The sequence below is a fragment of the Pyxicephalus adspersus genome, chromosome 1 (assembly GCF_032062135.1).
Source record: "Pyxicephalus adspersus chromosome 1, UCB_Pads_2.0, whole genome shotgun sequence".
In the NCBI taxonomy this organism is placed as follows: Eukaryota; Metazoa; Chordata; class Amphibia; order Anura; family Pyxicephalidae; genus Pyxicephalus; species Pyxicephalus adspersus.
Window position 1 is genome coordinate 67,136,692 of NC_092858.1, and position 17,376 is coordinate 67,154,067.

The 17,376-nt window shown below is 36.4% G+C and overlaps 1 protein-coding gene across 1 annotated transcript in view; it reads left to right on the top strand.

Moving 5' to 3' along the window:
• The window catches only part of HERC2 (HECT and RLD domain containing E3 ubiquitin protein ligase 2), a 97,661-nt gene extending 90,870 nt beyond the window's left edge, over nucleotides 1-6,791 (top strand). Inside the window, exons 82-86 of the mRNA XM_072402339.1 lie at nucleotides 1,163-1,275; nucleotides 2,199-2,389; nucleotides 4,320-4,425; nucleotides 5,006-5,218; nucleotides 5,911-6,791. Coding sequence (XP_072258440.1) covers nucleotides 1,163-1,275; nucleotides 2,199-2,389; nucleotides 4,320-4,425; nucleotides 5,006-5,218; nucleotides 5,911-6,183 — 896 coding nt within the window. The 3' untranslated portion in view covers nucleotides 6,184-6,791. The remainder of the gene's footprint in view (nucleotides 1-1,162; nucleotides 1,276-2,198; nucleotides 2,390-4,319; nucleotides 4,426-5,005; nucleotides 5,219-5,910) is intronic.
• The last annotated feature ends 10,585 nt before the right edge of the window (nucleotides 6,792-17,376 follow it).

Below are 17,376 nucleotides of genomic sequence, written 5' to 3' on the forward strand. Positions count from 1 at the left end.
TACGCACTGACGCATGCACCAACGTCACTGGGAAAGTCGGTGCACTCGCGGCTGAAGATTAGAAGAAGAGGACGCGCCCTGAGGATAGGATCTGATGGGCAGGACCCTGAGGATGCCAGTGGGACCAGGTAAGTGTTTTTTTTAAGCTTTTAGCTGCCCTGAGTGTGGCTCGGGGTTACCGCTTTCAGCATGTTTATTTACACCAAGCCACACTCGGGATTACCACCCAGGGGGTTAAGATCACCCACAACCTCAGCTGTGTTTACCAAAAGATTTCTTCTGCATGTCATGCAAACCCCCTTCCTCCCCCCTTCAAGCCTCCGTCCTGCATGTGAGTGAGCAGGGAAGCCTGTTTCGTATCTAGGAGTTGTCCGTATGTCGGATGTCCTTAACAAAGGGACTAACTGTACTCTGATTGTTGACACAATCTTTTCCTATTAATTAGGATAGGTGGTAAACCTAGTTGGAAGCCATTCATGTATGTAATACCTGGATCCACTGTGCATCTCAAATCACCATTATGCACTAACAAATTCTAATATTGTAGAAACATTTATTTTAAACTGCATACAGCTATTCCAGGATTGTTCATTCATTGGGGCATTGTAAACAAACCAAGGCTTTTATGGAGACATTTTTACAGTGTTAATAAATGGCATGATTTGCATTTACTCTGTACAGTTTTACATGAGTGTTATTGGTAGGTTGATGTTCTAATGCTTAGAGTAAACTAATACATTTGTATACCTTTTGTTATAGACAACATTATTTTTATGCATGAATACACTTAATTGGTATCAACCTAACTTTACGGCTTGAAATGAAGTATTTTTTTTAATTATACCTACCTTCATTCACCCATCCAGCACTAGAGACATTAAGTTTGAGGCTTCCAACAATTTTACTGTGTTCCAACTGCTGATGTGTTGTTGATCTGTGTTGTGTGCATCAAATAAATTGATGGAGGATTGGGTTTTGATTTTATCTTTTGTAACTAAAAAAAAAAATAAAATAAAAAAAAACACATTTGTGATCAATAGACTTGTCACATTTATCAGTTTTAGCTGACTAGCAGCTTACATTGTAATACCATGGTAAAATACCTTAGACTGGGTAATTATGAGTGGTTTCAACACTATTAAAGTATTTTTTTCTGCTCTAGGTGTCCTTCTTGGAATTGCAATTCGAACAGGGAGTCCTCTAAGTCTTAATCTGGCTGAACCGGTGTGGAAACAACTAGCAGGCATGAATCTGACGATTGCAGACCTCAGTGAGGTAAGCTGGGACCGCTTTATAAATGAAAATTTAATAAAGGTTTGTTTATACAGCAAAATCGTCTTGTACAGGCAAAATAAAGACATGTATTAGGAGAAAATCTACCCTACACTTTTCCAGACATTAGTCACAGCCATTGGATGACGTTATCTGTACAAAGTGTGTATGTTTTCTCCATGTTTACATAGGTTTCCTCCCACATGCCAAAAACTAACTGGTAGCTAATTGACTTCTTCCCCACAAAATTGTCCTTACACTGTAATAATGGCATATAACTATAGTAGGGACATTAGATTGTGAGCCTCTCTGAGGGAATGTAAGTGGCCTGACTACGGACTTTGTAAAGCACAACATAGTATGTTGGAGCTACATAAATACAAAATACAAGTAATAATACATGATACAAATTTAAATTGTAACTATGCCACCCAAAACTGGCTAGTGTTAAACGTTTAAGAATTAGGAATAAATTAGGAGATCTTTCAGCTTTTTCAGTTCTTCCTCAAATAAAAGCTGGAGAGGGGCTAATCGATGCAAGTTAACATCTAAGCCAGTTTGAGAATGGATTGATATTATCTTGAGTCAATTGTCCATTTATAAATACTATTTGGTCACTCACAGAGAATATTTAGTTGATAAGAATCCTGCCATTAGCTGTTCAGATGACTGGTCAGCACAAAATGCTAAAGGTTAATTAGCCATTAAAAAGCAGAACAGAATATTAAAAAGAGCACTCCATTTGTGATGTAATTAGATTATTAGTCTTTTAATTAAATACTGTAAATAGGATCATATTGTCATTTTATTACATACAGGCCATAGTATCTGAACACCATTAAAGGTTAGCGGCTATGCATGTGAGATTTGTTTAACCCGTGAGTTTGTACAAACATGTTTTTATAAATATTTCTTCATGTTTTTAGGTGGATAAGGACTTCATTCCTGGGCTTATGTACATAAGGGACAATGAGGCCACCTCTGAAGAGTTTGAAGCTATGATTCTTCCTTTTACTGTGCCAAGTGCAAGTGGTCAAGATATCCAATTAAGCTCCAAGCACACGCATATTACACTTGACAATCGAGCAGAATATGTGAGACTTGCAATCGGTTACAGGTGGGCATTATCTTCATTATATACTGTACATTACCAATTACATTTTACTGTGTATTGAATTTTCAAGCCCCAGTAAGCAAAAATTCATCTAAGCATACAAAAAAATGATCTGTGAACTTCTTGTAAGGATTTTTATGGAAAGTAATATTAGGAACTTCTCTCAGTCCAAGGTTATTGCAAACACACACATCTTTTGACTTAATGTCCTTTTTCCTTAGTCTCCTTTTGAAATACATCATAGCTTTACTAAAATACAATATTCGCAAATTAGTTCCCTCAAAAACCTTAAAGGGTTTTATTATTTTAAGACAGTGGGTAGATAGATGTTAATAATCCATAATAATTTTATTCCTTAATGATATACTGATCTCCGCATGTGTAATACATGAAAGCCAGGTAGTAGGGCTTGAAGACAAATGAGACTAAGTGAAGCACATCATTGTCTTCTAAAACAGGAGGTGTTCACTCATTATCATTTTCATCAGTTATACAAAACATGAATTTGTAATATTATTGAATTCCAATTTTTCTCTGAAATTGAGCTTTTACCAGATCACTGTGATCCCCACTCTATAGTCAGTCCCCTTTCTGTGTAGTGTATCACATGCTGAACTGATGAAGCACTGCCATTCTGCACATACCAGAGATTCAGCCATTCTTGCATAACTTGAGAACCACTCTTAGATCAGCACACATCAGGATAAGCCTGGTTTCTCAGGCATTTGGGCTCAAATTTAATAGCCATTTTTGATTTGGATAAAAACAGAACCACTGATAAAAAAATTGTAAGGAAATAAAGTATAGGGGAATAATTTTGCTGTGTTTGCAGGTTAACCAATGAACAATCCTGCTATGTTTAGTAACAATCGGTAGTTAAAGACCTGACACCCTGGCAGTGTACATGTATGATTCTTAAGATTAAAAAAAATTGCTCTTAATCTTCTATTATAGGCTAGAGCATTGGCGTGAATGCATGAACCCAGTCTTGTTAAAATAACAATTAAAAAAAAATCTTTATAAATTGTTTTACTGCATTATGTCTTATAATATAATGAAAATAGAGAGTCTTTTCATGCATTTACAGGGTTCCATTCTACTTTATAATGTTAGGTAGTGTAATTAAATTTTTTTATGCCAAGAGTGTCATCAGCATACCAGTGGGCATTGCTCTGCATTGGGCACATTGCCTTGAGCAGTCGTGCCCTAGTCCAGTGTAAATCAAAGGCTTCTCAGTTGAGCCCTTTTATTAAACGTTTTAAGGGCAAACACGGCTAATCCTTTACTTTGTAGCGTTCTTGCAGTTTGTGGAGGGTTTTGCTTGATTTCCTGCCAAAGCAGTGTTTGTGCATTTTGTTGAGGGTTTCTCTTCATTTCCTGCCAATGCTGTCTGCATCTTTTACCATCTCCTGGTTTTTATCAAACTGCTACACAAACTGATGTTGGCAAGTGACATCAGGATAAAGAAAAATGCTCAGCCTTGGTTCTGGGTAGCACTTGAGAACAGATGCATTTTATTAGCACTGTCACTGGATGGAGACAAAAGTGCATAACCACAGTAGAAGCATAGAGTGATTGCTGTTTTGTGTATTGCTTAAAGGCATTTTCATTATAGTGTTTAAAAAGACAGAATCAAAATGACATTGAAATTGAGCATCTGTACAGAATAATGTAGGCAACAAAATCATAATGTAAAGCAGTATACAAAATCGGTTATATTGATTACTGCATTCTGAATATCTGATAACCTAAACTAAATATTACTGCACTTTTCATATCTTTAGTCACTTTGTTTACCCATATAAAAACTATATATTTTTAATCTTACATAGTTGGCTTAGCTTCTGTTATTGTTTCGTTGTGTAATTTACAAGGTCTTTATGCTTTTCATTAAAATGAGTTTAACTTGTAAAATGCACATTTTCTGTTCCAGGTTGCACGAGTTTGATGAACAGGTTGCAGCAGTCCGCGAAGGGATGGCACGAGTTGTTCCTGTGCCTCTTCTCTCTTTATTTACTGGTTATGAACTTGAAACCATGGTATGCATATTTCTCTCAACTGTAATATCATGCTTGTAGTTTTTAATAGGTTATTCAAGAACAACTTTAGCATGCCCACCAGTTGAATTTGGCATTCTTCTGTTTGCTTAGCATGAAACTGGGAATTTAATTTGGGGGGTAGATGGGGATTATCAAATGGTTGATTAAAGTTTACTGTAGCAGTAAATGGTGCCCTACCTGACAGATGTCACATTGGGTAACAGAAAGTTAATGTGAGAATGGGCCTACATATGGGTGTATTGCAATCATAAATATCTCAAGGGCAATTATCTTTAACCATCTTCTAATCAGTTAACCAATTATGTCCTAAAGCTTTAGTGTCAATAGGGTACTTACGGCAAGCAACGGTAGTTGTTGGGCTGCAAAATGCATTTTTAGCCTTCTCTTTTATGAGCAAGTAATATAACCTAATCTAGTGAGAAATTAAAAACAAAATTCTTGTGCTTGATTGATTGATACTGTGAATGCCCCTATTTGATCATTTCTAACTGTTGCCAGAGTTTTCAATCTCTATCAAAAAGAACAAAAGATAAATAAAAAAACTTTTTTTTGTCCTTAGGTGTGTGGCAGTCCAGATATTCCTCTCCACCTTCTGAAATCAGTAGCCACATACAAGGGGATTGAGCCCACTGCCTCTCTCATTCAGTGGTTTTGGGAGGTAATGGAGTCCTTTTCTAACACAGAACGCTCCCTGTTTCTTCGTTTTGTATGGGGAAGAACAAGGCTTCCAAGGACGATAGCTGACTTTAGAGGTCGAGATTTTGTTATTCAGGTAATGAATGGCGTCGTTTCTGTCTCTTGCACTTTAATTTATGTTACTTTTTACTTTTATGATGTTTTTGAACTTTCCTCTAAGTTTTTCTTTTTTTTAAAAAAATTTAGCTTGATTTAAAAACATTGACATTAATAAGGTGTTCTTACAGACAGGATACAGACTGCTAAATATTAACATATTCCTAACATGCATTACATAATTGTTAAGGCACGCCCATACTAACCTTTTTAGCTGCAGAAGCTGTGTACTAAAATATCCTCAAAGGTAAAGTTTTAAAGAGAAGCAGTAAAGTCATTAAAGTTAGTCTTTGGGCAGTTGTGTCTTTCCATGCTTGCCCCTCCCAGAGCAAATTCCGTTTACATTAAAAATTCATTAATGGCCATGTTGTCAAGAATGCCAAGTTAATCTTGTGATGAGAAGGGTAAGCAGAATTGGTGGTGGATAGAGATAAAGTTGTTGAGTGCATGCAGCCATAGAGGTTGGTGAGTGTTTAAAATCTTTATGCAAATATTTGAATGTCTATATCCTTCCCACAAGCCCTTTTTAAAAGGAGGGTTCTATCCATTTAATTACCAACACAGTGTAATGTATACAATCAAAAATGTTAAAATGCGTGAATTATATTTGGTGACTCTTTAAAAGTTTACACGGGCTAACCTTATGGTTCATTATGTTTCTTTTTCCTACAGGTTTTAGACAAGTACAATCCTCCAGATCATTTCCTTCCAGAATCATACACATGCTTCTTTCTACTGAAGCTTCCCAGATATTCCTGCAAGCAGGTTCTTGAGGAGAAACTAAAATATGCTATTCACTTCTGCAAATCAATAGACACAGATGACTATGCACGGATTGCACTAACTGGTGAACCAGCTGCGGATGACAGCAGCGATGATTCGGATAATGAAGACGCAGATTCTTTTGCTTCCGACTCTACGCAGGACTACCTAACAGGTCACTAAGGGAGTGTAGCAGAGAAAAAAAAAAAGACTGCCTCTCCTAATGCACTGAGGATCAAGGGAACCAGAAAGCCCAAAGCTTAGCATTAGACCTTATAAAAATATGAAGAGAGACTTATCTGAACTTTTACATTGTGAGTAGGTGCCTATTCCTAATTACACTGCACTTCTATTGTGTTTTATGAAACGTGTTGTAAATGTTTATTACAAAAATTAGTGCAGTGTCCAACGTATGAGGTCGTACGGCCTTTACATGTGAGTGCAATAGATTTATTTTCTTTTTATTTAGAGTTGTATTCCTGTGTACGTTCTTGATGGTTGTGGAGAACATGAAAGTATTAATCATTTTCATTTCCCTCTCCTTGCAACCCGCTTAAAAAATGTTTTCAGGAGCGACTAATCAGTATTCCATAGCGTTACATGTAAATTAGATAAGAGGGATGTCCCTGCCTTTTCCTAACACTAGTTCTCTTTGTATATTAAAAACTCGCACATTATGCATTCAGTGGACTCAACAGTCATTATGTTTCTTGAGAAGTGTGTGTATATAACTAAATAGTGCCACTACATATGCAAACCATCTCCCTCTGAATAAAATATGTCACAACTATTGTGTTTTTTGTCACGTCAAATTATTTTGCTAGTTGTTTGCTCACACTTTCATAATACTTCATACAGTTATGTGTGTTTTTTAAACTTGTTCAATACAATCATGATATCATCGCTGGATCCACATGTAGTCACCTGTGCTACAAGTTGGTCTTAAGCTAAATCATTATGGAGGAAAGATGGAACCGTGCAAGCTGCCCATAGGTAATGCTGGGCGTGTTTATACAAAAATAAACTAATTTATGTAACCTTTGTGTTTAGAATAGGATTTACTAAAAAGTGGTGTGTTCCAGGTGCCACAGGAAGAACCTATCACTTCTTAGATTCTCATCTGTGCATAAATATTAGTAATTTTTAATATTTTTTCTTAGATACAGGCTACAGCTGCACTCTGTAAGACTTAAGAATGGTATAGAAAAAAAAAAACTTTTTCAATGATTTCTTAACAGTCCTTTTCATTGACAACCACCCTGACATTTGTTAACCTTTGCAGACTCTTGGAACTTCTGCCAAATCGAACTCTTGGGTAAAGGAGGTAGTATCATGAGGTTAGAAATGTTGGTCCCAGCCCCTTACCCAGTTTCCTCATTGATTTATCTCTGGTATTCTGGATAAAGGTGTCATTGTTCCTGTAACATTGTTTTTGGGGGTTGTACCCCAACCTGTTTACTTAAGGAACAGGTTGCAGGGAAGGTATTTGCCTCATCTTTGAATTTAAAGCTTTGCAGAATTGTATTCTGCCAGATCTGTTATACTCCGCCTTCACCAGGGAGACTTTCTGACCTCTGTGGAAATCAAACAAAATTAATTGCAAGTCCCAACTTCTCTTATGCATCAACGATTCTTACACTCTACAGTGGGGCCATACACTACCAGTTTGTGGCCCTGACCTTCAACCTCTCATTCGCACCTCAAGGGTTTACCAAGATGCTGACCCCAGTTTTTCTCCTGTTCCACTCTCATGACATTCCCATTATAGGATACTTAGACAACCTTCTGTTGAAGGAACAGTTAGTGAAGGCTCTGTTTACCAACGTGTTTCTATCAGGGGTGTCAAACTCTGACCCGCGGGCCAAATCTGGCCTGCAACGTTCTTTTTTCTTGGCCACCAAAGGAATCCTAAATATGAATTGCAGCTGGCCTGCCGCTGCATTGAAATAGCGCCGCTACTACAATTCCCGGCATCATTCGCGTCTTTAGACCAGCGGCCTCTCTGCCTATGCGTGGCCCCACATTGGACTGTTTTATAGATGCAAGTAATGCCGAGAATTGTAATAGTGGCATCACTTGTGTCTATAGACCAGCGGCCTCTCTGACTATGCGTGGCCCCTCATTGGACTGTTTTATAGACATAGAGAATTGTAGTAATGGTGCTATTTCAGTGAAGAGGGATTTCCAGCTACTCATAACATTAAGCTCTGCATTGGACTGTTTTCTTGACGCAGGGAATTGTAGTAGCGGTGCTATTTCAGTTTCAAGTTTGGCCTGCGACTTTGTAGCTTTTAATTTTGGCCCATTGTGTATTTGAGTTTGACACTCCTGGTCTATATGGTATTGTATTGTTCCCCTCGCAACTTTGCACGTTTGCATAAGAGTTCTAGTCAGTATGGTAACCATGGTTACCACAATGGTAAGTCAGTAGTTCCCTTTGCCTAGTTTATTCCAGTCACCTGCAATGCAACCCAGCTGTTGTTGTGGGCCAAATTGCTCCAATCTCTAAACAGACAAACTGATACAAAGAATCTGGTTGTTCCAGGCTTGGTTGCTGAATAATCTGGCTCTGAAGTATACTGTTCCTACCTTTTGGAAGAGCTTCATATAGGTCAGGCTGGTTAGCTGAGTCGGTGTCTGGGACACTCTACATTTACATAGTGGCGAAACCCTTAACATTAACAAGCTTGTTCTTTTTTTCTTTTCTTTTGGTTTAAAACTATTACAATGCTCAAAATAATTAATTGTTTCTTTTTTTATCTAACGTGGTTGGGTGTTTGTTTTTTTTTCACTATTACAAATGCATTTCTTTAGGAATTAGCACATCTTGGCAACCTTGCACTGAATAATGGATTATGGTCAGTGGAGTGTGCTAATGTGCTAAAAGACTAAGTACCGAAGCACATTTTCAGCATCAAGTATACAGTGTTTTGATCAAATTAACCAAATTTATTGTCGTAATTTTGATCAAAGGTAGACTGAACTGCTCTTATAGGCTGGCTGCTTTTATTATTGGCCTTCAACAGCAATATTCTAGACCAAGTACCAATATTTAAATGAGGTCACTCACAATAAAAGCCATTAATAGCCATAATAAATAATGGAATCTCATGTCCTCAGTTTTCCTTTGTTGATGGAGCGGATTAGGACTTTCCACTTCTTTAAATATATTTGAACATTAGTTGTGAGTCCTTATGTAGTTGATCAGTTAAAGGGAAATTCATTTCATGGATGAATGTGCATTTACAATACATTAACTCTTTTAATATACAGGGATATGTACCAAACAGCAATGCAATTACAGCTATAAGCATGCCTGACCCTGCTATTTACCTTTCAGCCTGTTCGAGGCCTGAATCCTTTATTCTTTGGATTTTAGATCTTTGCACCATTCATTTAAGCTGCACAAAGATTTACATTACATCTAGGGTAATATTAAAGGGGGAATCAAACAGTGGCATTAATAATCAGTTTTGTGCTGGTCCCTACTCTCCATTTAAAAATGTAGTATATTTAGTCTTGCAATTCATTTGTATTCATGTTAATAAAAGATCCACAGTCAAACTGTTAAATTCAATTTAGTGATCTTTAAAGTGGTATGGAATTTCTGACAAGCTTTTCTCAAAAGTTCACCCATGAGTTTAATCTGTCTTTATTTTTAGATTTATCTAACTTAGACAAATTTAACATCTTTTGGTTTATGTTCTAGAATAATTATTTTACTTTAGCAGATGTTGACATCAGTCAGCCTTTATGTGACCATTTAACTAAAATTAAATTCTTCTAAATGTGCCAGCGTGTTATGCTATCTGATTAACATAGAAAAGCTCCTATAAGGTTTTAATGCTGCCGCCATCCTAATCAATTGGCCTTAAAAAGCACTTGTAGTACTTGTAATAACAGGCACAATGATTTTAAAAAAAGAATATAAGGGAAGCAGACTTTGTATTACTACTAGTAATAAAAGTCCCACTTGTGATGAAAGTACTTATGTAGTTTGGATAGTGTCCTCTTCTCGTTTTGTGTTTATTTGTATTGTTTTTTTTACCATAACTAAACTAATTCGTTTTTTTGTGGGATCTTTGTCTCGAGTATAAACCTAGGGTGCAAAATACGGATGTGACTGCTAACATTCAAAACAGTCATCAACAAAAATGTTGTAAAAAATATAGAGTAAAGGCTCTATATGGCTCTAAATTTCTGTAACAAATGTTTAACAGGAATGAAATAACGGTCCATTTAGTTATTTGGTCATATTGCATAAGTATCTTCCGTTGCTGGAGAATGCCCAACAAAATTAGAAATTCACTGTTTTGAAATTGTGTGTCTTTAGGCGTTGCTTGTTCATTGGAACTAGGTGATAAAATATAGAAGTTTGGTTTCTATCTTGTCCCAAAACAGGTGTGATGCCATGTGTTGATATGCACTGATATTCCCATTAAAAGACCCTACAATAGCATACATCAACACACCCCCACATATGAACAAGTACCAATAAAACTATACCCAACTTCACACATTAATTGATGACCACCTGAATGTGGACAATAAAAGCTAAAGGTATAAATAAACCCTAAAACCTGAAAGTAACTGAGTGAAAAAGAGTGGGCTTGAAATGGGTAGTAGAAAAGCTCCGTTTAGTAGGCCCACCTTTCCAATCTGTGTTTAGTACACCACACCAGTGTATTTCTTTATTTTGTCCATGGTAGATCTCATCAGCAGTTAAGTTAATTGTCTTCCCGCAAAATTGACCTTAGACTGTATGAAGTACACATGACTATGGTATGGACATTAGATTGTGAGCCCTATTGAAGGACAGCTAGTAATATGACTATGGACTTTGTAAAGTCCTGCGTAATATGTTGGCGCTATATAAATACTGTGTATTAATAATAATAACATCAATGGAGAACAGCACAACGAGTTGCTGCTTGCTTGTTCTCCCCTCTCTAAAGGATTTCTTCCAAGTTTCCAAGTTTGCTAAATCATCCAGGCTCTCCCATGATAGTCTCTCCCCAGTCCTGGAGGGATTTAATAAAATCAGTCCCAATGTTATCAGCTTTTATATATAGCTGTATTTGACAAACTTTACCAATCGTAGTTCAAATAGAGCAGCTGAGAGTGGCAATGCTGATTTTCCATAGATTTTTGTTGAGTGTAAAGTGTTGAGGGACTGTCACTGGTAGGAATGCCAGGTGAAAATAATCTTTAAAAGGCATGAACCACATGTAAGGGCTGGCAAACTGGCATATATTAACTTTTTGTTTGTTGGTGTATATACTGTTTAAGTAAATCCATGTTTCCAGATTTATGCTATGATCCAGAAGAAAAGTTGTGGTGCCAGTGTCTTAGGGGTACCTGTCCTCCTCCTTTCCGCTTTGTAAAATCAATTCCACAACCCTGGGAACTTATGGTCTGCTTCGAGCTTTATTCCCTCGAAAGATGAAGTATTCGGAAAATGTGACAGCTCTTCCACATTAATGGCCTCTGATTTGCCATTACTAATCAAAATAAATCTGCTGCCTTGTGCTAAACAAGTCTCATCTGTGACAAAATACATTTATGGAAATATTTCACTTATAGAAATAGACTAGAAATAAATTGCCAATCAGACTTTTTGTGAAATCAAATCTCAGCACACAATTAGGGTTAAAGGAAAGAACTATTCTGAATTGCTTCCTCAAGTCAGTTACTGCAAGTCTGATTGATATACTGACTGTAAATGAGGGTTTAGAAGGTTGGTCACATTTTTTCCTGCATTTCTAGTGGGTTATAGGGGGTGAAATGTGAATGCAAGAATGTTTCAAGTATTCTGTCTGCAATGACATCCTGAAAGTTTAAAATTAGTTCCAAGAAGCAGGTAATGAGCTGGCACAGAAAGCAATTGCTCCCATACACTAATAATTATCATGGGAAAAAATCAGTTATGCAAGCCAGACAGTATTGTTGGGATAGAACACAATTATTCTACAAATCAAAGAAAGAGACTTGCAAACAAAGATTCGACATACACTGGGATGTAGCCAATAAAGTTACTAAACTCTGAGTATGTATTGGTATACTGCAGTGTAGGGTATTTACCAGGTCCAGCTATATGAGCACATCAGTTTGTCATTATTTCCTTTCTGCAGGTAAGCAGGATTTACTGTGACATTCCACTGCTTGTTCGCCCTTCTACTTCATTATGAAGAGATATGATACCGTAGGTATTATTATAATAAACATATAGTAAGACTACTGACAATTGTCAGGCTGTTTGAAGACATGGAGACAAATGTATAAAGCAGTGTGTCAGCAGGAACCATTTTTTAAAAACGCATTGACAGCTCCACCCCAAGGTGGTGGTCAGCTAGTGGGATTGTCCTCAGATACTTAAAATATTTTAAGATACAAATTTTTAGGTGATCTAAAAATATAAAATAGGCATTTCCAGAATAAGATGGCATCTTGATGAAGGTGTGAATGGATGACCATTGCCAAACTCCTTTCTTCTATTTATTCACCCTTCTTATCTTCTATCATGTCCTATTTTTTTTTGCTTTGTTTGTGACTAACTTACAGTGAGGATTTTATACACTAACTGACAACACACTGCCTAAAAATATGTTGAGACAAACATCTGTCCTAATTGCATTTATTAAAATAATTTGTACCTGTCCCGACTTACATACAAATTCAACTTAAGAACAAACTCACAGTCCCAATCATGCATGTAACCCGGGGGCTACCTGTGTTGAGAAAATGAGGCTTTATACATACATTGAGGATATGTGGACAGCTAAACCTGCAAACTAGATAGAGTTGTTGCCAACTACAAAGGGGTTCACCTAACATGCGGTTACCTAAATTGGTGTTTTATTTGTGGTCCTTTTATATCTCCTTGATGGTCTTTTTTTACATTGTTTGTTTTATAATGTATAACCTGATGTAACGCTCTCCATGTTTGTGTCTTAATTATTTTTTATTGAAATTACTGGAAATACTTCTTAACAATTTTCATTAAAAAGTTGACCAGTGCCATGGTAATACTTTACACAAACCACACAAACATATAAACATGATACCGATGTACACTGCTCCACATTAGAAGGGCAGGACTGTATGAATCTAGGAGAAACAGATTAAAAACACATTGGTGGACCAATCCCTGTGAGCACTTACAAAAGTACAAATCATCCAAATATGCTGGTGCTCAAGGGTAAAGTTAGATGTGGCCCTGTCCTATAGAAAAATTATATGACAAAATTATGACTAAAAATGCACAAAATACAGCAAACCTCATATAAACGGCATAATAAGGACAAATGCGGTTATAAATGTGGCATTTATGATCATAGCCGCAATTGTCACCCATTGTCAACAATAAACTTTACATCAAATAATTATTTTATTAGGTTATCAGTACAACTTTAGATCTGTTAGTACAACAGACCAAATTTTCATGAGGCTGTACTGTTTGTTTTAATTTACAGAATTGTTCAAAATTTGTAATTACTTGAGATGATTGATTTATAATATACTGCTCACAAAGTAATACAAAACCCCGTTTTGGGAAATCATTTCTACAGCTTACCTAGAGGTAAATTCTTTTAGTAATCATGTTTAAATGTTACCAATTTATCAAAGAAGCCTCTGTAAACATGTTAACATAGACCAAAAGTTAATATGTTAAAACAGTAATCTGTCTTTCTTTCTTTGCAAGCTACTGTCATTCCAATATTCTATTTTAGGATCCCAAAATAGGACAAGCCATGAAAAACATGAAGACCTTGTGTACCAAGGTGATAATGGCATAAGGGTATTCCATTGTAGCCAATACAATGTACTACCCCTGCAGCTGCAGTGAATAAACTCTGGCCCACAGCACAACTAAATATTGGTAGAAATTAAAAGAAAATAATAAAAAGGGCAAGAGAATATAGGCATTGAAGGGTGTATAAAAAAAGTAGTATAGACGGATAAAGGCTGTAGGTATATGAATCCGAAGAGAACTTCCATAAGACACAGAGCCAATGAATGCAGCAGGAGTGTTTGATGCCTTCTGACAATCACAATGGAGGATATGAAATGGTTAGGGGTTGCTTTAGTGCTGTAAAGGAGGATGGCAGTACAACAGAAAATCAGAGTGTTTGATGGACTGACCAGCACAATCATCAAATGCCAACCCTACTGAGCTAACATAGTAGGTTCAATCTATCACTTAGTATCTATAAAACCTGAAAGCAAGCATGCCAAAGATCTGTAAAGCTGCAAATGAAAAATTCTCTGATGAGTGATATAGAGTGATAGACAACCACAATCCTGGTAGTATTATTTTAGTGGATAACATCTTACCCAAAATCCTGACACTGATAAAATTCCTGTTAAATAAAATATCTGAAAAGAAAAATCTTTAAAAGACATCTTGCCCATTCTCTTCTCTTTGGTGTGATGGTGCCATGAACATGGTGAGTGTGACATGCTAGGAGCTAGTGGAGTAGTCAAGCAATCTACCATTCACGCATCACTTTGTGTGGCAAGCAATGGCAATTAGGATGCAATTCTGAGCGTTTCCTGGATTTCCATGATTCTAGGGATAAGGGTGGACTGTTCTGCCCTTACCTTTTTTCCTTCAGATGTCCACAACTTAAACATGGTAACCTTAATCACAGCAAAACCAAGCTATAGCCCAGAGGTCTGTCTACAATGCTCCGTGGGTCTTGTGGGGGTATAGGCATAACCAGACAGGATGTGTGCCTGTTACAATACCCTCTAAACAATTTAAAGACACATAGTGGAGAAGGAAGGGAAAGAAAATTAAAGAGCAGTGGTTTTCTCCTAAGCACCAACACCATAAGGAGATGAGACAGAAAAAGGCGGGGATGGAGATCTGCTATATCAAGCAAGTTAATTACTAACATATAAAAAAGTATTAACATTTATGTAAGTTTGTGCTTCTCCCGGGTGAGTTCTTCACTTTCTTTTTCTTCATTGCAAAGCAGGACACTTTGTAATTTTGGCAAGGATGTCCTCTCCTATATGTGGCAACACCAAGTAAAATGCAAAAGGATGGAGATGATATCTACACTAGATTTTTTTTCTAGGACCCTTTTGAAATGATTGAATTCTCAAGGAAATCAATTTTCTGCTTGTTGGTCTGTTGATGCCCATATTGTATTATAAATATATGGTTAAGAAAAATATTGACATTCATAAGGTTCATCCTCCTCACAACTTTGGTCAAGAATCAGGCAACCTCCCCTTCATATACCCTTCATATGGTTCATTTCATGGAATCATAGTATGGCTTTCTTAGACATTTTTCAATGTATCCTAATATAATAAAACATTTTTACAGCTTATACATTATTTTGCTATACAGTACCCCGTTTTCAAACTGGTAGAAAAAAGTATCATTTTTCATTTTTATTAGGTATCTGTATTCTGCAGTCATATTATGCATCTCTTTACAGAGTTAATAGTAATGTTTCTGCTGATGTCCCCTTGTTCTTTAGTTTATTTTTTTATCATTTCAGTTTAAAATCCTTTGTTCTTTTTAAATCATATTGACCAAAACAGGATGCAACTTCCTAGATGTGACCTTAATGCAGCTGCCACCTAGGTACCTTGTTTTTTGTCCTGATCATGAAATGCAAAATGAAAATGTATACAAATGAATGGTTACATTTGTCTGGAACAGAGCTCACAGCCCTCAAAGAAAGAAGAAACAGAGGTAAAAAGTTTTATTTGCAAAGGTGTTTGGGTAACTTGGATCTAACAACATAGTAAATGTGTTATAGATATGCCAACATTATTTAAATACTTTTGTACAGTTTAATTTTTGTGTAAACTAAAATATGTTCAAAATCGTACAATTTTTATGAATCTGCATCAGTGTGAGCAGCTCAGGTTCTTGAATAGAATTCTGTGGCAACAGATTGTAAATGCAGTTGTGACATGTTTGACAAATGCTTTAACCCTAATAGAGTGAGATAGATGACTTTTAACTCCATTCATTATTTTATCCCATAATACATTTATTGTGCATGTGGTAGATGTAGCGTATATATATGTAAATAGTATAAAGTATAGAAGTGAAATGAAATTAATTTAGGAAACCAAATGGTTTTTTGGTTTCGGTTTCAAATTATATAATTAAAATCACAATCAAAAAAAGTATGCTTTGTTGAAAAACTTATTGTAAAACTATTTTACCAATAGAAAGCAAATCTACTTGTTCACAAGCCACAACTAAACATAATATTTTCAAACCAGACCTTTACACACTTTTTTAACATTATATAAAAAGGATGGCTATCTCTTTTATATAATGTTATTGTTTTGTTTTTTGTGTTTTACATATTTCAGGGAGGACTCCTCTCCCCTTTCTCCTCCATTTTTACTGCCACAATTTTCATGATAATTCAGCTTTAACAGACCAAAATGGGCTACATATTTGAATTTCATTGTTGGGGATCACTTTCTAAATTCCCTAACTTTTCCTGTCCCTAAATAGCCAGTACTAAGCCAATTGCTATACCCAAATCCTGTCATTGGGATTGGACATATTGGGCCAGATTTTCATCAGTGATCATGGGTGATCCAGCAAACCTGAATGAAAGTTTATCTTCTCCAGACTTGAAGAGCTTTAATAAATCAGACCCACTGTGTTAGCCAAATTCTGACTTTCTCTTTGTTGATGCAGTATTTCATAAGGCTTTGTGACTGCTCACAGTGCATTTTTCACAGTGCACAGTTACATTTTCTTGAAGTACCTCACAGGATGTATTCGGCAGTAGCCAAAATGTAATAAATATTGAGAATACATAGATATGTCTATTTTTGTGTGAGAGAAATGTTCTTTCTAAATCTTGCTAGATTTGGTTCAGGCTAGCCTGGACAATCTATTGCCTCATTCGCCATTGTTGACCTCAACTTGGCTGTCTACCCTACTGTCTGACTCTCTATTGCTGACCTCAGCCTGTCTGGTCATCTGGTGAACTGTTCTTCCACCACCAGCAGTCTCCTGGTTCCAGGTATTAGTTGGGTGTATCGTACAAGCCTCCTTCAGCCAGTTATTAAAGTCTCCTGTTCCCATCATCAAGGGCTCCTGACTACAAGGTGTAAAGGAATGCCACTCTTACATACCAAGTTTCTAGTCTGAGGTACAAGAATGGACAGCAACATGCAAGAACATCATGACTTAAAATCAGATGCAGACCTGACATGTTACCTCAGGATCATACATGTGACTAACACACATGTTTACTGGTGTTATGTTACATTGCAATACAAATATGCAATCCTGGTTGTAATACATCCAAAACAATAGAACCCAATATAATATATCTATATCTATGTATGTGTATATATATATATATATATATATATATATAT